The sequence below is a fragment of the Xenopus laevis genome, chromosome 9_10S (assembly GCF_017654675.1).
Source record: "Xenopus laevis strain J_2021 chromosome 9_10S, Xenopus_laevis_v10.1, whole genome shotgun sequence".
In the NCBI taxonomy this organism is placed as follows: Eukaryota; Metazoa; Chordata; class Amphibia; order Anura; family Pipidae; genus Xenopus; species Xenopus laevis.
The window spans coordinates 35,564,905-35,589,795 of record NC_054388.1 but is presented as its reverse complement, the minus strand read 5'-3'; the positions used below and the strand labels follow the sequence as shown (position 1 = coordinate 35,589,795).

The 24,891-nt window shown below is 43.6% G+C and overlaps 1 protein-coding gene across 1 annotated transcript; it reads right to left on the bottom strand.

Moving 5' to 3' along the window:
* Nucleotides 1–2,045: 2,045 nt before the first annotated feature.
* ggt7.S (gamma-glutamyltransferase 7 S homeolog) lies at nt 2,046–23,524 on the bottom strand. Its single transcript, XM_018242189.2, has 15 exons — nt 23,313–23,524; nt 14,260–14,486; nt 13,144–13,295; nt 12,790–12,907; nt 12,638–12,705; nt 12,475–12,548; nt 10,448–10,641; nt 9,521–9,608; nt 9,131–9,258; nt 7,484–7,572; nt 6,938–7,090; nt 6,472–6,589; nt 5,906–6,043; nt 5,106–5,205; nt 2,046–3,780 (listed from the first exon to the last, which is right to left on the bottom strand). The coding sequence occupies exons 1-15, from the start codon at nt 23,467–23,469 to the stop codon at nt 3,617–3,619; spliced, it is 1,968 nt and encodes a 655-aa protein (XP_018097678.1). The 5' UTR covers nt 23,470–23,524; the 3' UTR covers nt 2,046–3,616.
* Nucleotides 23,525–24,891: the final 1,367 nt, after the last annotated feature.

Here is a 24,891-nt window from a genome sequence, read left to right as displayed (position 1 = left end):
GTATAAGGGACCAGTTAGCACACACAAACTAAATACAGTATAGCGAGAAGGCTCCCTATTAAAGGAGAACTAAAGTTGATTCAAGTGCACAGAATGAAATACAATGTTTATAAATAGCAATATTAATCTGCATGTTTGTATTTATTAGTGTGTGTGAGAGCCAGGGGCATTGCTGTCATGAAGCAAGTAGTTCAATTCACCTCAGGCAGCAGCAGCCCGCAGAATGCTGCTCCTGGTAATTTAAAGAGGTGAAATTCAGATTTTTAAATATGAATTTCAGCTCTTCTAGTACAGAGAGCGCAATTGCACTAGCGATGCGGCCCCCCTCGACCCGCTCCAGTGCACGGAAAGTTAAGCACTGGCGACAGCATCCAAAAGGCCATCTCAGGGTGGCGAAAAACCCCTGAAAATCCCCTGGTGAGCCCCTGTGCCCCCCTGATGGCGGCCCAGCTGGGAGTTATTGCTCTTAATATTTGGGGAGCTGTGATTTATGGATAACCGTGCCTGGTCCTAACAGATTCAAAATAGGCCCTGATTTTTCAAGTACACAAGTTGCCCTTACAGGCTTAATAAATACTGACTGTCCATGGAATCTTACAGCAGCAAAAAAGTGCAATGACGATAACCTTTTTACTCTTTCTGACAATTCATTGTATTTGCTCCCAATGACACCTGAGCATTTGGGTGTATTTTGTACCTACGGTGTAAGGATTTTTAATTTTTTTCATAGAGACCCTTCTGTTGCACACTATTCAACTGCCTATTAGCAGAGGTCCCAATCCCAATCCAAAGTAATTCGGGACTAACTTGGATGCACCTGGCCCCTGTGGCACTGCTTTGGATGTTATCAAAGGATTTTAAGTGACAATCCAATGCATTTTTGTTGGTGTGGGTAAGTTAGGTTTTCAGAGAAATTACTGACAGCAAGAAACAGACATCTACTGCAGGAGACCAGGCAAGAGGGACTTCAAGTCAGTAGACTCCTGACAAATACTGTGGAGTTGACATATCTGCTATAGGTTTGATACGCAGAAAAAGGCCTGTATTTAACAGCAAGGGAGGTACAAGGCTCACATGAACCTGGGCAAACTGCACCTTGCTTCTTATCAGTAGTATAACAAGTGATTACTGTTCCCATTGCAACATCATTGTAGGGCTCCTCAATACTTTGGGAATAAGACGTCTTCAAAGGGGAACTATTGCGAAAATACAATTTTAATATAAGCTTCATCATACTGAAACTTTCTAAATACAGGTATGGGACCTGTTATCCAAGATATGATGAAATCTCTAAACCAGTATGAGAGCTGGCCAAATGTTTTCTCATGCGATTGGTTAGAACCCCGAGCATTGTGATAAATATCTCACCACGTGCTTTGTGAGTTGCCTCTACCAATCCGCTGGGAGGAAGGGGCAAAATGTAGGGACTTGCCAACTAACCTATAGAATTTCCCGCTACACCCACAGACTGTCAGGTAGAGGGGGGGGGGTCGGAACCCTGTGGGCAGAAACAGGATGTCAGACATCATCAGCTGCAGTCCTGGCTTTTCAGTACAGTACACAGCATCCAGATCAGCGTGCAACCTCGAGGCAGCCACACGTTTACCCCCGGTATTCCCACACATTCGAATAATGCGTACCAAATTGGAACCTAGAGGCGAAAGAGTTACAGTAGCTTAGCACAAATCCTGGCCTGGGCCCCATCAGGGGTGCAGGGGCCACGTCCCTGGTGCAGTCACACCCTTTGCACCCCTGGTAGTTACACCACTGTTAGGAACTGCATTTAATTTGTATAGGTAGGATTGATTTGCTCCCAATAATGCTCAATTATATCTTAGTCGGGCACTGTTTTGTTACTACAAAGAAAGTATATCATTTTTAAAATTAAAATTGATTAAAATGGAGTCTGTGAGAGATAGCTTTTCTGTAAATCAGAGCTTTCTGGATAATGGGTTTCTGGATAAAAAATCCCATAGTTGTACTCATTTTCATTTATCTACTAAATCTAATCTCTACTGAAAAAAAGGGACAGCAGTGTCCTCCAATCAGGAAAATAATTTTATTTTCAAATGCAGTTTGTGAATCACAGACTTGCCACTATTAAAAGGCAAAATGAGTCACATGTTAACAATTTGGCAGTCTCTGTCCTGGGCCAAGAGTGAAATCTTTTGAGTAAACCAGTTTAATATCACAGCAGGTTTAAGACAAATAGTGATCACATTTTGGACTCATGCCAAGTATACATTTGGCACAAAATATTCTACATGATGCAGATACTTTCCTACACGTACAATATAAAGCACGGCGATGGTTCCTCCCACAGGTTATACAGGGAAAAAGGTGACTTTCTCCTTTCTTTTTGTCTCAAAAGCTAGAAATGTGGGAAATACCAAACATTTAAAGATATCATGGTCTGCGCTGAGTGTCGGGGCAAAAATCGTGGGTTTCAATCGAGGTGACGAAAAATTATACCGTTTGGGGCATGAAACCCGAAAAATTCAGGGTTTTCTATGCAATTTTTCTGTTTTTTCCGAACTGATTTTAGCGAGTTTTTGATAAATAAGGTCGAATTGTGGATTCTAGTTTGGTCAACCTTTTTTTACTTAAAAAAACAGATTTTGATAAATAACCCCTTAACTAAGGTTTGAAAAATATTATATATCAATCACAATCTCTCAGTGCTCACCAACCTGGGCAATTTGAAACATGCAGCTGAGCAATAGCCGAGGACTCCCAGGATGGAAAACGCCTTTCCCATTTGTTCAGCCTGCAAATGGACACACCTAGTTGCCTTGCATATAGAATTTCCATCGATAACTAATGGAACTATTTTGGCATAAAATTGATGGGAGGGTTGAAAAAAAAATCTCTCCTATCCTTTGAAGCTGTGTGTTGGTTTTTTAGACATGAGCTTGATCACCTTATTATTCATTGCATTAGGATTAAAGTAGAAGGGCAGTGGTTTTGCAGGTTGAAGAGACTTTATTAATGATCTGGTGAACCTAATACACAAAAAAGCGTGTAGCTATGCATCAGATGTATAAATCCAGCCATCTTCAGCTGCAAGTCTGCCGACAGAATAGCCCATTCTCATAATTAAGATAAGTCTACATTATCTGAACAAGGTGGTGACATTTAGAGTAGGACTACATGGACGTTTTTGGCGCAATCCAACGCAATGTGACAAAACAACAGCGTCAAATCGGATGCAACGGAAATAAGGTAAGTGAATGCATTGTCGGAGGATGAAGTCGCAGCATTGATCCGACACGACGCGACTGTTGGATGCAGACGCTGCACGCTACGCTGCGACTTCATCCGACATTTCTATCTCTTATCTTATTTCTGTTGCATGCGATTTGACGCCGGCATTTTGCCACATCGCGTCGGATTGCGCCACGAAAACGTCCGTGTAGTCCTACCCTTAGACAGATTTGTATCCTAGGAGAATTAATCAAACACATATTCCTTTAGCACACTATGTTTCTGCTAGAGAAGACTCAAGCCCTATTCATGTTGGGTTGTTCCTTAAATTAAGTGCCTCCAATAAGCCAGATGAGCTTCCCAAAAACAGGTGCATTACAGAATGGTGCCGGTACGTACACCTTGCAAGGATCTACAAGATAGTGGATGCTCCAGCGTCTTTGCTGCGTGGATCCTTTATCCCAATGATAAGGTCGTTGCTTCTCCGTGAACCATGAACTAAGCCCAAAATTGGTATCTTCCTTAGGAGATGGCCCTTAGATTCCAGGCCCAGGGTATCATTCTCTGAGAAGTCTCCTGAGGAGCAAAGGATGAAGATATTGTTAGATGGAAGTTAAGGTGTCCATACAGGGGCAGATTTAGGCTGCCAATTTGGCCCCTCCATAAAGAGTCAGCAGCTTATCTGCCAGTGTTGAGGCCCTTCCAAACTACCTCCCTGACTGCTATGTGGCCACAAATCATCCAGATACTGTACAGTATTTATTGTGTAGGTTTGGAAATCCCATTGGGCAGGGATCACATTGGCACGTTGATGTGGTCCTCTCACAATGGGCCTGCATAATCGCCCACTATAATCTGATCAAGTAATCTAATCTACATTTTGGGTTATCTACAAATCGGGCTGATCTGATCTTTTGTATCTCAGCCCAATGATCAGATAATAATGGGTGACCTCACCAAACGAGCAGATTTTATTGTGTATGGCCACCTTAACATGCTTCAGCCCCAATGAAAACTGGACTAGGGTTAGGGTTGCCACCTGTCTGGTTTTGATCCGGACAGCCTGTTTTTTTTAAAGGGCTGTCCGAGTCAAAACTGCCTGCCTGGCTTTCCAAATTAGGAAAACCAGGCAGGATTTCCTATGATTGATGAGGCGGTCGGCCAATCACATCATAGCTCCACCTTGACCGGGTCACGGACCCGCCGCATCACAGACCTGCCCCTATTACGTCAAGGCTCCGCCCCCCCGCCTGAAGTTCCACAGGACAGAAGGTGGCAACCCGAACTAGGGTTGATGCTATGAAACCATTGTATGCGCTTTACCAAAGATTGGCCAATGAGCTGATCAGTGCAACATACTATTGCCATTTCCTTACGATGATGGTGTTTCTTTATAGAGGTACAGTTGATATATACATAAAATAATCTATAACACTTTATTTAACAGTTCAGCTTTTGTACATAATTTGATTTGATGATGGCTGTTTTTGTGATGGTTATTGCATCTTCTTCTTTTCCTTTCAAGTACACATGATCTGTACTTCCCGTGTTTGAACAACTCAATAAAAAGTTATATTTAGAAAAAAGGGTGACTTTGCTCACCCCTTGGATGTTGCCCCCAGTGGCCTCAAAGCAGGTGCTTATTTTTCAATTCCAGGCTTAGAGGCATGTTTTGGTTTCATAGAAACCAGGTGTACTGCCAAACAGAGCCCCCTGTAGGCTGCCTGTTCCCGTGACAGTCCTTATTTGGCATATCCAGGGACTTTTTTTCATGCTTGTGTTGCTCCCAAACTCCGCCACATTCTAATGTGGCTCATGGGTAAAAAAACGTTGTGAACTCCTGGTCTTGGGGATCCCTCCCCTATAAAAAGCTATAACAGGGGAGCATACTGGCTACTTACCATCCACTTCCAGAAGACTGGTCTGGAGGTCAGGGTGCAGCCTCCCATTGGACACACTGTCGCTCAGGTTCTTGTTAAAGGACAGAACATTAAGCAGGACCTGGGGCAGAGGTGACAGAAAAAGTGACAGTTTGTTGTAACAATATTAACATAGGGCAATACAGAGTCATTAAAGGAAAACCCCCAAAATGAATATTTAAGCAACAGATTTTGTTTTTATGCAATATATTCAGGGGCATAACTATAGAGGATGCAGACCCTGCGGTTGCAGAGGGGCCCAGGAGGTGTAGGGGGCCCCATGAGGCCCTAATTCATATACAGTTTCAATAAATATTAGTAAAACAGGTCAACCTCTAGACATTTTGGGGGCCTGAAAAATAATTTGCTGTGGGGCCCAGAAATATCTAGTTACACCACTGAATATATTGTTATAAAGACCTACATTGTTCGGGAGGTATAGTTTTCCTTTAAGAAGCACAGCTGGAACACAGCCACACAAATGGCTCCATCATATATTAGGAATGACATGCTAACTTCAGCCATTTAGACAAGCGAGATCTATGGGCTGCTAGCAGCCAGTGGCAACTATAGGCTACTGGCAGTGAAACCTACAGGCTACAAGTGACAGGTGATGGAAAAGTGTCACATGTGATGGAGGCAGGGGATATTGACAAGAGTTGCATTCTGATTCGACAGTTTCACATAGATCTGTATCTACTGCAAATAACATCTCTAACTGCATCATCAATGGCCAAACAAAATATAATTCTTCTGCCTTAAAAAGATTGTACCCAACTTACCTGAGTAATACCTGTCAATGCATGGTCCCCATTTGATCCCCCAAGAGAGAGGTAGGTCCCACACAGACCATGAGCTGGGCGTACCACCGTGGGAAGCAGGAAGGACAAAGGCCTTTTCCCTGGTTCAACTGTATTACTCTGCGGAAAAATGATACAAGACAGCAATGACAAAGTACAGAAAACGATTAATAGGGAATGGGCGAACTCTGCGCTTGGTACAGAAAATCACTTTGATGCAGCAACTCAATTAATGGGATCCACATATCCCAGAACTCAAAAGTGAAAAGTGACAAATGACAAAGTACAATTTCTTTCCCATTTATGCTTAAATTTATTCTGTTAACGCTATATAGGTTCACATGTATTATGGTTTAACTGGTACACTGGTAAACCAAATGAGCTTTCTAAAAGAAGTTAATGGGTTAAACATATGGGACATAAATTAAGCATCTGTGTAAGACTCCCTATGTAAAATAACCTGCGATGAAACTTTTCTGACTATGAACAATGAAATGAATATAGGAAACTATGGGTAGGCAACGGAAGAGGAAGAAAAAAGGCCTTACGGGGCTGGGGAAAGAGGTTCTGTTGCTTCTGTTGCTCCAGAAGAAATCAAGGATTTGGCTGTTAAGAAGGATGCCAGAGGATGTCATAATACCACTGCCAAAAGGACGATTCAGGGAACTGAACAGAAATGAGACAATGTAACATATGTTATACAATTGATGCAACAGAACACCTATGTGCCATTAACCAATACGAAATTGTTGTTGTCTCAAGGGACAGAGGCTGCCATATTTATAACTTCTTGTTGTTGCTTTACAACAGGATATAACAACTGATAAGCACAGCAGAGACACTGCAGGAATTCAGGTAAGTACTGAAGCCATTTGTGTGTGAACCAAATAAACACTTTGGTTTAAAATTAAAGGGCAAGGAAGCCTAAAATATTTTTTTAGGAACCCCTCAGTAAACAAATATAATAACATTATTATCACAATAAAAGTGTACTGACAAAGCTAGTGCACCCACCTCACCACGGCCACGATGAAATCATCTGGTCCGACCACCAAGGCTTGGCTGGAATCAGATCCTGTTTCCAGGTTGTAGAAGGGCATGTAATGTTCTGCAGGGGCAGCGTGGGACTCATTGATGCGCTGCCGGAGAAAATTGATCTCAGACTCTCTGTGAGAAGAAAAGATATTATTCAGAATTTCAGTATATTCAGGGAATGCAACCACTAAAAGGGTCAAATAGGGCACAAATAATTTCATCTGTCATCAGAGAAAGAAAAATGAAGAGGTTATTTCACAGTGTGACATTCTGTTCTTGGAAAATATAGAGCGGTTTGTTTAATAACTTGTGGTAAGATAGGTGTTTGGTCCGAAATCAGGTTCTTAGTGTATTTCTAGCCCCAGCCGTTTCTCCTACTATTATAGCATGAGATGAAAGGCATTATGATGATGCTGGTAATTACAGTTAAACAGCTGCATAATAACATTCCTAAAATACGTTCATTTTCAATCATGACAGGGCCCCTATATTTCTGCAGCAGCAGCTCTGTGTATAAACACTCACCTCAACATCTCCTTTACAAAACCGGGCATAGATGGGTCATGCGTGGGGTCTCCCAGAGTGCTAGCTGTGGCAAGGGCAATTTTGAGGGTCTGTATAAATCAGAAACATGGAGAAATTAACTTTGGCTCTCAAACATACCCAAAATTAGGAGATCTGTAACCTAGGACGGCAAGTACAGTATTCCTGCCTACATCATTCTAAAACTTGTTCAGCACTGTCTGTTTTTTAAAGAAGGAAAGCTACTGAGGCAGATTATTGCCAATAGATTAGCCGCAATAGTGCAAACTAGAACATTATATTTATTCTGTAAAATGCTTTACCATACCAGAGTAAACAGCTCTAGTTCTATGTGGTTCTTTAGGATAGCAGCTGCCATATTAGCTTGGTGTGACATCACTTTCTGCTTGATATGGACACTTTATTGAAGAATGGATATGAACTTTTTACACAGATTTTTATATGGATTTTATTTACTTATGGAATATTCGCAGTTGACTTTATATCAATATCTTATCAATAGATTTGGACACAATATCAACATGATTACAAACGTTCACTAATTATCACAGATGTTCCCGCCCAGCACTTCCCCCACCCCCTAACCTTTCTCCACCCTTATTTTTCACTATATAACATGGAACAGTGTGTAGAATTACAGGCTTGTTAACGGGCCGAAACATTGCCACTTTTTTGTCTACATGAGCTAATGAGCCAATAAAATTACAACGCTGAAATATCCCTACAATTATCAGAGTGCTGCAGTCACTGGATAATGCATAGTATCCCCTTGGCAGGTTGGGCTAATCACTGCTGAGCACCTGATCCGAAAGTATTGTGCACAAGGTTTGAGCGCTCCATTTCTGTGTGGAATCACTTTCTGCTTGAGTCTCTCCCTACTCACTCATAGCTCTGTGCTCAGATTACAGCAGAGAAGGGAGGGGGGGAGAGGAGCAAACTGAGCATGCTCACGCCCGGGGCAAGGAGGTTTAAGCTGAAAACAGTAAGGCTGATACAGAAGTACAGAAGTCCATGTGTACACAATAGAAGGAAAGAAATGCAGTGTTTCTTTTGACAGAGGACTCAGAGCAGCACTACCTGAGGGTTTACTGGTATATTTAGGTGGACCTTTCTGATAAGGCTTACTTAGTTCTCCTTTAAAGGAACAGTAACACCAAAAAATGTAAGTGTTTTAAAGTAATGAAAATATCATGTAGTGTTGCCCTGCACTGGTAAAACTGATCTGTTTGCTTCAGAAACACTACTATAGTTCATATAAACAAGCTGCTGTGTAGCAATGGCGGAAATTGAAAAACGGCTAAATGGCACAGGATAACTAATGGATAAAAGATAACACCATTAGACAGACAGAGCTTATTTGCTATCTGCTGTGTAACCTGAGCCTTTTCTCCTTTGAATGGCTGCCCCATTACTACACAGCAGCTTATTTATATAAACAATAGTAGTGTTTCTGAAGCAAACACACCAGTTTTACCAGTGCAGGGCACCACTGCATTATATTTTTATTACTTTGAAACACTTTTAGTTTTTGACGTTACTGTTCCTTTAAGGGCTGACAGCATATTTGTTACCGCCCACCACCCAAACCCATAGCTTTTCCTACCCTAGAGGCTACTTCCCTTATGTCACCTCAGCTATCCAGTGAAGGGCACTTGCGCGGGGGGTCTGCTTGGTCAGATTTGCCCCTTCTAGGATGTTGAGGGCAGTTATCAGGGCAAGCCCGGCATTTGGAGCTGGTGGTACAAACACAAGGTGGCCTGTTGAGTGAAACAACAAAACAGCAAAATATGAACCATGTAACAAATTTCCCAACTGTTGCTTTTTGTAAACCCTTTCAGTCATGTGATACATGAAAACAGTAAATCTCATTTACCTATACTAAATCCCAATAGGCATTCTTGATCCTGCCCCATATCAATTCAGAATAAGCGACTGTACGTTACTGACTAATAGTAGGCCGCAGTCTTTACTTCAGCGCTAAACCTAAGGCCCAATTTGTTTTGTCACAATGGTGAATACCTTGGTAAACGGTCTCCATTGGTTTCTCTACTAGAACACTGTAGTTGCTGAAATCTTCTTCTGCCATGACACCCCCATATGCATTTACCTGCGGACACAACATTACATTAGATGAGTTCAGAAATACAGCATTTGTCTTAAGTCATGATTACTGCTTTCCAGATATTATAGTATTTAAAATAGCCTCTACAATTTAGGAATGAGATGCATTATGGCTCTAATACAGTACACCTGAATGCCTTTGTTGTATAGCAAATAAGAGGTCATGCTTTTCATGTTTTCATGTTCATCTCTCTCTTTATCTTACTCACCATCAAGATAAATTCCAGGAGTATCAGTGATAGCAAACAGGCATTCTCTCTAGTTCTGATGCATGGCTGGCCTGAAACCCAAGGATCTGGTTTGGGCCCCATTTTGAGCCCCAACTTCAGGTGCTGATCGCAACTGCCAACTACAGTACAGAGCACAGAACTGACCATTTGTGAGCTGTGGTTGGGCTCCCAATAGCTTATACCTTTATTGGTGGGACAGTAACCCTGGAGCCCACCTTCTCCAGGGTTGGCCAGGGTTGAGAAACCGTTTAGGGTGGGTTAGAACATTTCCGACCTGTACATCACTACTCTCCAGTTCTCACAATTAGTCTAAAACTTCCAATATCTCAGAAATCATTAAAATCCATTTACATGATTGGTTTTTAGTTTAAATCCCCTTTAACTGAAACTTCAATGACTTTCAAAGACTGTTAATATATCAATATAAGGCCATTTCTGGTACATATTGTGCAAGAAACAACTGGAAAATGCATTTTTTTTATCCCAAATGGTTACTTTTTCTATAGAAAGCAAAATAAAGCATTTGGGGGAGAAGAAACAATGCATACACTGAAATAAGAAGAAAATTAAAGAGCTGACATTTTGTCCCACTCACCTCTGAAACCATTTCCTGAGTCAGGTTGCTGCTATAGAAAGCTTCTACCCCTTCTTTTGCTACAGAATACAAAATGGCTGCTAAGTCAGGCCGCCGGATGAATGTTTCAGCCATAAGCGGTTTGTCGTCTGGTAGGAAAGTCTCCAAGAAGGCATTTGAGAAAGTCTGACCCATTGACTCGTTTATTGCTTTAGCTGAAAAAGTCCATGAACACATTAAAGAGGTTGATCACCTTTAAATTAACTGTTGCAACTTGCAATTGGTTTTCATTTTTTATTATTTGTGGTTTTTGAGTTATTTAGCTTTTTTATTCAGCATCTCCCCAGTTTGCAATTTCGGCAATCTGGTTGCTAGGGTCCAAATTACCCTAGCAACCATGCTTTGCTATGAATAAGAGACTGAAACATGAACAGGAGAGGCCTGAATAGGAAGATGAGTAATAAAAAGTAGCAATGATAGTAAATGTGTAGCCTTACAGAGCATTTCTTTTAAGATGGGGTCAGTAACCCCCATTTGAAAGCTGGAGAAAGTCGGAAGGGGAAGGTAAATAATTCCAAAACTATACAAAAGAAAAAAATAAAGACCAATTGAAAAGTTGCTTAGAAGTAGCCATTCTTTAACATGCTAAAACTAAACGTTAATACTTTAATAAAGTACAGGTATGGAACCTGTTATCCAGAATACTCAGGACCTGGGGTTTTCTGGATAATGGATCTTTCCGTTATTTGGATCTTCATACCTTAAGTCTACTAGAAAATCATGTAAACATTAAATAAACCCAATAGGCTGGTTTTGCTTCCAATAAGGATTAATTATATCTTAGTTTGGATCAAGTACAAGGTACTGTTTTGTTATTACAGAGAAAAAGGAAATACATTTTTTTAAAATTTTGATCATTTGATTATAATGGAGTCTAGGGGAGACAGCCTTTCCATAATTCGGAGCATTCTGGATAATGGGTTTCCATACCTGTATTAAATTTTAATACTTTCTCCTTCGTCTTACTCTCTCTCATACATAGAGTGAAACTGCACAGAACACTGGTTTATTTTAACTACCGTCTCCCCGTCCATAACAGCCTGCCACTCTATCTTACCATTCAGCTATTGCCATTAAATACAATACAGCCATATGGAAAATAACATGTATCTAGGGGTTTCCATAGCTGCTTTAATACACCACCCTTCTACTCCAATATCACAGGCTTGCTTTTCTGACCAATAAGACTGTGCTGTGCTGTATTAGTATAGAAGTACTTAGCAGAGCATTGATAAAACATGTACCCAGGCACCAGACCTCTGATTCCTGCCCCCCCCCTTCTGTGTGGTTCAGTCTGCTTGCCGATCTTGTGTGATAGAGGTTACCCCACCCTAGCCATTTATTTTCAATATGGGCATCTGAGGACTATCCCCCTGATAGAAAGTGCCTTTCTATTAATATGACCCTGAACATACCTCCAGGGCCTGTAGGGCTATAGTTAAAAGGGTTGTTCATCTTTGAGATAACTTTTAGTATGAGACAGTGATATTGTGAGACAATTTGCAATTGGTTTTCATTTTCTATTATTTGTTGTTTTTAAGTTATTTAGCTTTTTAATCAGCAACTATTCAATTGGCATTTTAAGCAATCTGGTAGCTAGGGTTCAAATTCCCCTAGCAACCATGCATTGATCTAAAGAAGAGACTGGAATATTGAATAGGAGAGGCCTGAATACAAAGATGAGTAATAACAATTAGAAATAACAATACATTTGTAGCCTTACAGAGCATTTATTTTTTTAGAATGGGTCAGTGACGCCCATTTGAAAGAGTCAGAAGAAAAAGGCAAATAATTATAAAACTATAAAAAATAAATAATGAAGACCAATTGAAAAGTTTCTTAGAATTGGCCATTCTATAACATTACCTTAAAGGTGAACCACCCCTTTAAGCCACTACCAAAAATACTGCTTTTCTGTTATGTTAAAGTTGAAACACCTTTGCTAGTTCACCCGTAAAAAAAACTGAAAGCTCAATTATTCTCCTTACCCAAATCATGGGTAACATTGAAACCACCGCGTGCCACTTCAGCTGCCATAGAAATGACATCCTGCCAGGAAAGTCTGTGAGAGAAGAATGAATAAGAATCAGTAATGGATCTCTGCTGTGAGCAGCCAGTGTCTGTAATGGACAAACTCATTAATGTACTCACTTCCCATACATCTCATGAGCTTTAGAAAGGCCTTTCAGCATTCCAGGAACTCCAACCAAAATCCCAGGCTACAAGAGTGCAGATAAAAGCATAAGACTTGGCTTGCTTGACCAAACAATGGGGGAAACTGCGACATACAAACAGATCCTTACCCTCTCTTTCCAATAGCGTCTCACCAGCTCTTCATGGATAGCAGATGGAGCTGTCTCTCGGAAATCAATAACATTTGATACATTGTTTCTGATGTCATGAATAAGCATCACTCCGCCACTGTTATTAACAGAATGAGCTCGTATTGTAAATTAGCATTCATAACAAGCACTCAACTCTGATACATTGTGACAGCAAACAAAGGCATGTTTATACACACTATTTAACAGCAAATATATTAGAATACTTTGGTTTATGCCTGGAGGTCAGAGCTGTAGTTGAACTGCAACTCCTGGGATCCCCGCACAGACAGCCCTGTAGCTAATACATCAGATAACATCATTGTCTGTACTCACCCACCAATACCAGAAGTGTGAGGATTAACAATTCCAAGACAAAGAGTAGTCACTATGGCGGCATCCACAGAGCTGCCCCTTTTCTCTAAAACCTCGATGCCCAGAGCAGTACACCTGGAAGCATCACTCACCACTGCCCCTTGGTGGAAGATCTGGAAGAAGAAGGCACCAATATATATAACCAATATATATATGTATATAGATTTATTATAACATGTTGGCAGAATGCCCAAAGGTCAGGAAGCTGATGAAAACTTGAATGACCATATGGACATGCTGATACAAATTTAGACAGGGTCAGACTGGGCCAGCGTGACACGGGGAGAAAACTTGGTGGGCCCACCCTCATGGGCCCCCACCGACGCAGACCTGCTCCCCTGCCTGAACCTTAAAGTAAGGAGCCAGGAGTTACATAAAGCAGAATGTACACAGGCTCACAGGCAGGTTAAGTATGTCCTTATAATTTACAGTAGGGGGGTACATTATCCCTTATAATACATGAGTGATACTCAGAGTTCCCTGTATAACTCAGATTGCAGTCTTGTGCCTTTATATGGCCACATATCCCCTCAGTGACTTCTAATATTCTTATTATTTACATTAGGGGTGCATTATCCCTTCTAATACATGACTGATACTCAGAGTTCCTTGTATAACTCAGCCTGCAGTCTTGTGCCTTTATATGGTCACATATCCCCTCAGTGACTTCTAATATCCTTATCATCTACAGAAGGGGGTACATTATCCCTAATAATACATGAGTGATACTCAGAGTTCCCTGTATAACTCAGTCTGCAGCCTTGTGTCTTTATATGGTCACAGAACTTCTCAGTGACTTCTAATATCTTTATAATTTAAAGTAGGGGGTACAATATCCCTTATAATACACGAGTGATGCTCACAGTTCCCTGTATAACTCAGTCTGCAGCCTTGTGCCTTTATATGGTCACATAGCCCCTCAGTGACTTCTAATATCCTTATAATTTACAGTAGGGGATACATTATCCCTTAAAGTACATAGAAATCTAACATGACATATTTATTATATCCATAAATAACTATAAACATGATACATCTCTTTAAAGACCCTTTAACCCCCCTTATATGTGCTCTCACCTGTGGATCTCCAAAATAGATCTGCATTATAAGCGCTATAGTAACCCCAAGAGCAAAAGTCACGCAGGCAGTAATGATAACTGTAAGATCGTCCTGTCTACAACTGCAGTCTGAGCTGAAAGGGTCCTTGATGGTCTCTCGGAGGGGTGAAGCATCCTGGCTCCCCATTTCAGAGGAGGAAGAAGGAAGCCGCTGTAGGCGAGCTGATTTAAGGAAGGCGTCTGGGTCTGGGAGGGAAGAAGTGAAAAGTAGCTTAGTATAAACTTCCAATCACTTTGAAAAGTAAAAAATCCACCTCTAACTGGGTGACAAACAAATTTAGACCATTAGAGGATGGTGGCAGTTGTAGTTCAGCAGCAGCTGAAGAGACACTAGTCTAATGGATATCTTTCATTGCTCAAATTATTAAGAATTAGTTTCCCAACGTGGTTCATTCAAAGGATCTGGAGCACAATTCTGCAGGCAAAGACCCTAATCTATTACAGAAAACCAATAAACCCAAGTCTTCTATCCAAAGCAAGTTGTAGCCAGCCAGTGCATATGAACCGTTCCCAGCCACAGGTGCTTCTGTACATGACCACTTTGTCTGTCAGATTAAAACTGAAAGCCTTAAATCCCAAGACTAACAATGGAGCACAGGGGAGTATCAGTTTTCCCTGTTCTACTATGTGTGCCAAAATGCTGCTTTTAATCCCCAATAATCAGTCTAGCCACATCTGAAAATCCCATATTATATTCAAAGTGTTTGGTACAGTGTGTATCTAGATTATACACAGATCAGGGGTACACATTATATCTTATCTCACTCAGATAAGTGTATAAGAATATAAAGATTTACTATATTGTAAAAGTCTATACAAAGGGTTTTAACATACTATAAACATCACATTCTTTGGTTAATACAAAAATGTCCAATAAAATAAATTTTTAACTAATATAATTTAGATGACATACCATGTACATATATCTATGAGGATGTAAGATCATGAGTGCAGACATAATTGTGGTGCCCACACAGTTATATAGAGATATATAGAGGTGTATGGAGTGACAGAGAACATTCAGGGCACCTGATATATTGATGTGTTACTGGGACTAGCTCTATATATCATGACAATAGAATGAAAGTGTAGGAACTACTATGCAGAATGGAATACACTAGTGCATACAACATGTAGGTACACTTTGCCACCCAAGATAGGTTTTACCTGCATACAGAGGATTACACTGTTACCCAGGTTAAGGGGATATCTCTGGTACTTGGGATGGAAAGACACACTGGTACCCTGGGTTGTAGAAGTATGGAGGGAAAAGTGGGACAACTGGATAAAAGCATTCACTGGTACCAAGGAGGGAGGATGAGATGATAAAGGGATATACAGTGGTACCCAGGATGGGAGGATTAAGGGATATACAGTGGAACCCAGGTCCAGACTGAGAATTAAAATAGGCCCTAACATTTAAGGTACACAGAGGCCCAATCAGCTCACACAAGACCACTAAATACTGACTTTCTATGGTACCTTATAGCAGCCCCTCTGGCACTTGCCAGAACCCGCAGATTGCCAGTCCGGGACTGGTGGTACCTGGGATGGGTGGATGAAGGGATATACATTAGTACCTAGGTTTGGGAAGATGAAGGTATATACAATGGTACCTAGGATGGGAAGATGAAGCGATATACAGTGGTACCTAGGATTGGAGGATGAGGGGATATACAGTGGTACCTAGGATGGGAAGATGAAGGGATATACAGTGTTACCTAGGATGGGAAGATGAAGGGATATACAGTGGTACCTAGAATGGAAGGATGAAGGGATATATAGTGGTACCCAGGATGGGAAGATGAAGGGATATACAGTGTTACCTAGGATGGGAAGATGAAGGGATATACAGTGGTACCAAGGATGGAAGGATGAACGGATATACAGTGGTACCTAGGATCGGAGGATGAGGGGATATACAGTGGTACCTAAGATGAGAGGATGAAGGGATATACAGTGGTACCTAGGATGGGAGGATGAAGGGATATACAGTGGTACCTAGGATAGGAGGATGAAGGGATATACAGTGGTACCTAGGATGGGAGGATGAAGGGATATACAGTGGTACCTAGGATGGGAGTATGAGGGGATATACAGTGGAACCTAGGATGGGAGGATGAGGGGATATACAGTGGTACCTAGGATGGGAGGATGAAGGGATATACAGTGGTACCTAGGATGGAAGGGATATACAGTGGTACCCAGGATTGGAGGATGAAGGGATATACAGTGGTACCTAGGATGGAAGGGATATACAATGGTACCCAGGATGGGAAGATGAAGAGATGTACAGTGGTACCTAGGATTGGAGGATGAGGGGATATACAGTGGTACCCAGGATGGGAAGATGAAGGGATATACAGTGTTACCTAGAATGGAAGGATGAAGGGATATACAGTGGTACCTAGAATGGAAGGATGAAGGGATATACAGTGGTACCCAGGATGGGAAGATGAAGGGATATACAGTGTTACCTAGGATGGGAAGATGAAGGGATATACAGTGGTACCAAGGATGGAAGGATGAACGGTTATACAGTGGTACCTAGGATCGGAGGATGAGGAGATATACAGTGGTACCTAAGATGAGAGGATGAAGGGATATACAGTGGTACCTAGGATGGGAGGATGAAGGGATATACAGTGGTACCTAGGATAGGAGGATGAAGGGATATACAGTGGTACCTAGGATGGGAGGATGAAGGGATATACAGTGGTACCTAGGATGGGAGGATGAGGGGATATACAGTGGTACCTAGGATGGGAGGATGAGGGGATATACAGTGGTACCCAGGATGGGAGGATGAAGGGATATACAGTGGTACCTAGGATGGAAGGGATATACAGTGGTACCCAGGATGGGAGGATGAGGGGATATACAGTGGTACCTAGGATGGAAGGATGAAGGGATATACAGTGGTACCTAGGATGGGAGGATGAGGGGATATACAGTGGTACCTAGGATGGGAGGATGAAGGGATATACAGTGGTACCTAGGATGGGAGGAAGAAGGGATATACAGCGGTACCCAGGATGGGAAGATGAGGGGATATACAGTGGTACCTAGGATGGAAGGGATATACAGTGGTACCTAGGATGGGAGGATGAAGGGATATACAGTGGTACCTAGGATGGGAGGAAGAAGGGATATACAGCGGTACCCAGGATGGGAAGATGAGGGGATATACAGTGGTACCTAGGATGGAAGGGATATACAGTGGTACCCAGGATGGGAGGATGAAGGGATATACAGTGGTACCTAGGATGGAAGGGATATACAGTGGTACCCAGGATGGGAGGATGAGGGGATATACAGTGGTACCTAGGATGGAAGGATGAAGGGATATACAGTGGTACCTAGGATGGGAGGCTGAGGGGATATACAGTGGTACCTAGGATGGGAGGATGAAGGGATATACAGTGGTACCTAGGATGGGAGTCTGAGGGGATATACAGTGGTACCTAGGATGGAAGGATGAAGGGATATAAAGTGGTACCTAGGATGGGAGGCTGAGGGGATATACAGTGGTACCTAGGATGGGAGGATGAAGGGATATACAGTGGTACCTAGGATGGGAGGCTGAGGGGATATACAGTGGTACCTAGGATGGGAGGATGAAGGGATATACAGTGGTACCTAGGATGGGAGGCTGAGGGGATATACAGTGGTACCCAGGATGGGAGGATGAAGGGATATACAGTGGTAACCAGGATGGGAGGATGAGGGGATATACAGTGGTACCTAGGATGGAAGGGATATACAGTGGTACCCAGGATGGAAGGGATATACAGTGGTACCCAGGATGGGAGGATGAAGGGATATACAGTGGTAACCAGGATGGGAGGATGAGGGGATATACAGTGGTACCTAGGATGGAAGGGATATACAGTGGTACCCAGGATCGGAGGATGAAGGGATATACAGTGGTACCTAAGATGAGAGGATGAAGCGATATACAGTGGTACCTAGGATGGGAGGATGAAGGGATATACAGTGGTACCTAGGATGGAAGGGATATACAGTGGTACCCAGGATGGGAGGATGAAGAGATATACAGTGGTAACCAGGATGGGAGGATGAGGGGATATACAGTGGTACCTAGGATGGAAGGGATATACAGTGGTACCCAGGATCGGAGGATGAAGGGATATACAGTGGTACCTAAGATGAGAGGATGAAGGGATATACAGTGGTACCTAGGATGGGAGGATGAAGGGATATACAGTGGTACCTAGGATGGAAGGGATATACAGTGGTACCCAGGATGGGAGGATGAAGGGATATACAGTGGTAACCAGGATGGGAGGATGAGGGGATATACAGTGGTACCTAGGATGGAAGGGATATACAGTGGAACCCAGGATCGGAGGATGAAGGGATATACAGTGGTACCTAAGATGAGAGGATGAAGGGATATACAGTGATACCTAGGATGGGAGGATGAAGGGATATACAGTGGTACCTAGGATGGAAGGGATATACAGTGGTACCCAGGATGGGAGGATGAAGGGATATACAGTGGTAACCAGGATGGGAGGATGAGGGGATATACAGTGGTACCTAGGATGGAAGGGATATACAGTGGTACCCAGGAGGGGAGGATGAAGGGATATACAGTGGTAACCAGGATGGGAGGATGAGGGTATATACAGTGGTACCTAGGATGGAAGGGATATACAGTGGTACCCAGGATCGGAGGATGAAGGGATATACAGTGGTACCTAAGATGAGAGGATGAAGGGATATACAGTGGTACCTAGGATGGGAGGATGAAGGGATATACAGTGGTACCTAGGATGGAAGGGATATACAGTGGTACCCAGGATGGGAGGATGAAGGGATATACAGTGTTAACCAGGATGGGAGGATGAGGGGATATACAGTGGTACCTAGGATGGAAGGGATATACAGTGGTACCCAGGATGGGAGGATGAAGGGATATACAGTGGTAACCAGGATGGGAGGATGAGGGGATATACAGTGGTACCTAGGATGGAAGGGATATACAGTGGTACCCAGGATCGGAGGATGAAGGGATATACAGTGGTACCTAAGATGAGAGGATGAAGGGATATACAGTGGTACCTAGGATGGGAGGATGAAGGGATATACAGTGGTACCTAGGATGGAAGGGATATACAGTGGTACCCAGGATGGAGGATGAAGGGATATACAGTGGTAACCAGGATGGGAGGATGAGGGGATATACAGTGGTACCTAGGATGGAAGGGATATACAGTGGTACCCAGGATCGGAGGATGAAGGGATATACAGTGGTACCTAAGATGAGAGGATGAAGGGATATACAGTGATACCTAGGATTGGAGGATGAAGGGATATACAGTGGTACCTAGGATGGAAGGGATATACAGTGGTAACAAGGATGGGAGGATGAAGGGATATACAGTGGTAACCAGGATGGGAGGATGAGGGGATATACAGTGGTACCTAGGATGGAAGGGATATACAGTGGTACCCAGGATGGGAGGATGAAGGGATATACAGTGGTAACCAGGATGGGAGGATGAGGGGATATACAGTGGTACCTAGGATGGAAGGGATATACAGTGGTACCCAGGATCGGAGGATGAAGGGATATACATTGGTACCTAAGATGAGAGGATGAAGGGATATACAGTGATACCTAGGATGGGAGGATGAAGGGATATACAGTGGTACCTAGGATGGAAGGGATATACAGTGGTACCCAGGATGGGAGGATGAAGGGATATACAGTGGTAACCAGGATGGGAGGATGAGGGGATATACAGTGGTACCTAGGATGGAAGGGATATACAGTGGTACCCAGGATGGGAGGATGAAGGGATATACAGTGGTAACCAGGATGGGAGGATGAGGGGATATACAGTGGTACCTAGGATGGAAGGGATATACAGTGGTACCCAGGATCGGAGGATGAAGGGATATACAGTGGTACCTAAGATGAGAGGATGAAGGGATATACAGTGGTACCTAGGATGGGAGGATGAAGGGATATACAGTAGTACCTAGGATGGAAGGGATATACAGTGGTACCCAGGATAGGAGGATGAAGGGATATACAGTGGTAACCAGGAAGGGAGGATGAGGGGATATACAGTGGTACCTAGGATGGAAGGGATATACAGTGGTACCCAGGATCAGAGGATGAAGGGATATACAGTGGTACCTAAGATGAGAGGATGAAGCGATATACAGTGGTACCTAGGATGGGAGGATGAAGGGATATACAGTGGTACCTAGGATGGAAGGGATATACAGTGGTACCCAGGATGGGAGGATGAAGGGATATACAGTGGTAACCAGGATGGGAGGATGAGGGGATATACAGTGGTACCTAGGATGGAAGGGATATACAGTGGTACCCAGGATCGGAGGATGAAGGGATATACAGTGGTACCTAAGATGAGAGGATGAAGGGATATACAGTGGTACCTAGGATGGGAGGATGAAGGGATATACAGTGGTACCTAGGATGGAAGGGATATACAGTGGTACCCAGGATAGGAGGATGAAGGGATATACAGTGGTAACCAGGAAGGGAGGATGAGGGGATATACAGTGGTACCTAGGATGGAAGGGATATACAGTGGTACCCAGGATCGGAGGATGAAGGGATATACAGTGGTACCTAAGATAAGAGGATGAAGCGATATACAGTGGTACCTAGGATGGGAGGATGAAGGGATATACAGTGGTACCTAGGATGGAAGGGATATACAGTGGTTCCCAGGATGGGAGGATGAAGGGATATACAGTGGTAACCAGGATGGGAGGATGAGGGGATATACAGTGGTACCTAGGATGGAAGGGATATACAGTGGTACCCAGGATCGAAGGATGAAGGGATATACAGTGGTACCTAAGATGAGAGGATGAAGGGATATACAGTGGTACCTAGGATGGGAGGATGAAGGGATATACAGTGGTACCTAGGATGGAAGGGATATACAGTGGTACCCAGGATGGGAGGATGAAGGGATATACAGTGGTAACCAGGATGGGAGGATGAGGGGATATACAGTGGTACCTAGGATGGAAGGGATATACAGTGGTACCCAGGATCGGAGGATGAAGGGATATACAGTGGTACCTAAGATGAGAGGATGAAGGGATATACAGTGGTACCTAGGATGGGAGGATGAAGGGATATACAGTGGTACCTAGGATGGAAGGGATATACAGTGGTAACCAGGATGGGAGGATGAGGGGATATACAGTGGTACGTAGGATGTAAGGGATATACAGTGGTACCCAGGATGGGAGGATGAAGGGATATACAGTGGTAACCAGGATGGGAGGATGAGGGGATATACAGTGGTACCTAGGATGGAAGGGATATACAGTGGTACCCAGGATCGGAGGATGAAGGGATATACAGTGGTACCTAAGATGAGAGGATGAAGGGATATAGAGTGGTACCTAGGATGGGAGGATGAAGGGATATACAGTGGTACCTAGGATGGAAGGGATATACAATGGTACCCAGGATAGGAGGATGAAGGGATATACAGTGGTAACCAGGAAGGGAGGATGAGGGGATATACAGTGGTACCTAGGATGGAAGGGATATACAGTGGTACCCAGGATCGGAGGATGAAGGGATATACAGTGGTACCTAAGATGCGAGGATGAAGCGATATATAGTGGTACCTAGGATGGGAGGATGAAGGGATATTCAGTGGTACCTAGGATGGAAGGGATATACAGTGGTACCCAGGATGGGAGGATGAAGGGATATACAGTGGTAACCAGGATTGGAGGATGAGGGGATATACAGTGGTACCTAGGATGGAAGGGATATACAGTGGTACCCAGGATCGGAGGATGAAGGGATATACAGTGGTACCTAAGATGAGAGGATGAAGGGATATACAGTGGTACCTAGGATGGGAGGATGAAGGGGATATACAGTGGTACCTAGGATGGAAGGGATATACAGTGGTACCAGGATGGGAGGATGAAGGGATATACAGTGGTAACCAGGATGGGAGGATGAGGGGATATACAGTGGTACCTAGGATGGAAGGGATATACAGTGGTACCCAGGATCGGAGGATGAAGGGATATACAGTGGTACCTAAGATGAGAGGATGAAGGGATATACAGTGGTACCTAGGATGGGAGGATGAAGGGATATACAGTGGTACCTAGGATGGAAGGGATATACAGTGGTAACCAGGATGGGAGGATGAGGGGATATACAGTGGTACCTAGGATGGAAGGGATATACAGTGGTACCCAGGATCGGAGGATGAAGGGATATACAGTGGTACCTAAGATGAGAGGATGAAGGGATATACAGTGGTACCTAGGATGGGAGGATGAAGGGATATACAGTGGTACCTAGGATGGAAGGGATATACAGTGGTACCCAGGATGGGAGGATGAAGGGATATACAGTGGTAACCAGGATGGGAGGATGATGGGATATACAGTGGTACCTAGGATGGAAGGGATATACAGTGGTACCCAGGATCGGAGGATGAAGGGATATACAGTGGTACCTAAGATGAGAGGATGAAGGGATATACAGTGATACCTAGGATGGGAGGATGAAGGGATATACAGTGGTACCTAGGATGGAAGGGATATACAGTGGTAACCAGGATGGGAGGATGAGGGGATATACAGTGGTACCTAGGATGGAAGGGATATACAGTGGTACCCAGGATCGGAGGATGAAGGGATATACAGTGGTACCTAAGATGAGAGGATGAAGGGATATACAGTGGTACCTAGGATGGAAGGATGAAGGGATATAAAGTGGTACCTAGGATGGAAGGGATATTCAGTGGTACCTAGGATGGGAGGATGAAGGGATATACAGTGGTACCCAGGAGGATGGAGAGATGCACTAGTTTAGTACCAATTATAGAGGTATCAGGGACAGATAATAGTGTGAGTGGTACACATGGCAGACATCCCAGACGGACATGGATCTCAGCCCACGCCATTCCATCACCATCTCCCCACACACACATGCACGTTTGCTATACGGTGGGTTACCCGAGTCATGCTCCCCCAGGAATGTATCCTCCTCTCCGGCCCTTGGCCCCGGCTCTACCCCGGTCTCCTCCTCGGGAAGGCGAGGGAAACTGGTAATGCTCATATAATCCACGGGAGAATAGGAACCCAAGGAGCGCCCCGAACCCTGCTCCGCCATCTCTCCGGGCTACGGCGTCACCGACACGGTTTGGGGGCTGGACAGAAAAATAACGGGGGCGTGGCTTGGATCTCTGCCTAGGAGATGCCCGGGGTGGGAATGGGGGTGACGTCACAGGCAGGCGGTATTTAGTCAGGCTGGCTGGAGTATATAGTATATAGTATAGATAGAGTCATGCCACTGGCCTGGTCCTGCTCAGCCCAATTATGTCACAGATCTAGCTTTGTTAATGTATATATTTAGAATATGCGTGAAGAAGTAGTAGAAGAAGTAGTGCAAAGGCTGACATCATGTTACCAATAGCATGTTGTTTATTTGCTGTCACTAAGTAGGCTGCTTATGAGGACAGCTGTAAGGGGGAGACATGTTATTGGTGGGGATCCCAAATAAAGAGAACAACCCTGGGGGGGATTAAGGGGATCCAGTGGGGAGGATGAGCGGGAAAGAAAAACTCTGGCATATACCTCAAATGGTTAACAATACACAAATCCAAATATCCTGTAACATAAATCTTTACAATTAGTGGTTAATGATGCCATCCTGTGTGTCACACGACTTCTTAAGCCTTAAGTATTACAAAAAACAATATTCTTCTAGAAATGGGATTAATAACATCTGGGAAGGGAGTGTGACTGTGGGATAGCAGGTATAGTAGGGAGAGATGGTGCCTATAGTAACAGTGGGATAATAGTCTCTGGGAAGGGAGTGTGGCTGTGGGATAGCAGGTATAGTAGGGAGAGATGGTGCCTATAGTAACAGTGGGATAATAGTCTCTGGGAAGGGAGTGTGGCTGTGGGATAGCAGGTATAGTAGGGAGAGATGGTGCCTATAGTAACAGTGGATAATAGTCTCTGGGAAGGGAGTGTGGCTGTGGGATAGCAGGTATAGTAGGGAGAGATGGTGCCTATAGTAACAGTGGGATAATAGTCTCTGGGAAGGGACTGTGACTGTGGGATAGCAGGTATAGTAGGGAGAGATGGTGTCTATAGTAGCAGTGGGATAATAGTCTCTGGGAAGGGAGTGTGACTGTGGGATAGCAGGTATAGTAGGGAGAGATGGTGTCTATAGTAACAGTGGGATAATAGTCTCTGGGAAGGGAGTGTGACTGTGGGATAGCAGGTATAGTAGGGGGAGATGGTGCCTATAGTAACAGTGGGATAATAGTCTCTGGGAAGGGAGTGTGGCTGTGGGATAGCAGGTATAGTAGGGAGAGATGTTGTCTATAGTAACAGTGGGATAATAGTCTCTGGGAATGGACTGTGACTGTGGGATAGCAGGTATAGTAGGGAGAGATGGTGTCTATAGTAACAGTGGGATAATAGTCTCTGGGAAGGGACTGTGACTGTGGGATAGCAGGTATAGTAGGGAGAGATGGTGTCTATAGTAGCAGTGGGATAATAGTCTCTGGGAAGGGAGTGTGAC

Coding starts and splice junctions, on each gene's coding strand:
- ggt7.S (XM_018242189.2), bottom strand. CDS start 23,469: ATGGCGGAGCAGGGTTCGGGGCGCTCCTTGGGTTCCTATTCTCCCGTG. Junction 10,642..12,474: donor CAATGTTACCCATGATTTGG/GTAAGGAGAATA, acceptor GGACTTTTTCAG/CTAAAGCAATAAACGAGTCA. Junction 7,091..7,483: donor TTTGTAAAGGAGATGTTGAG/GTGAGTGTTTAT, acceptor TTCTTCTCACAG/AGAGTCTGAGATCAATTTTC.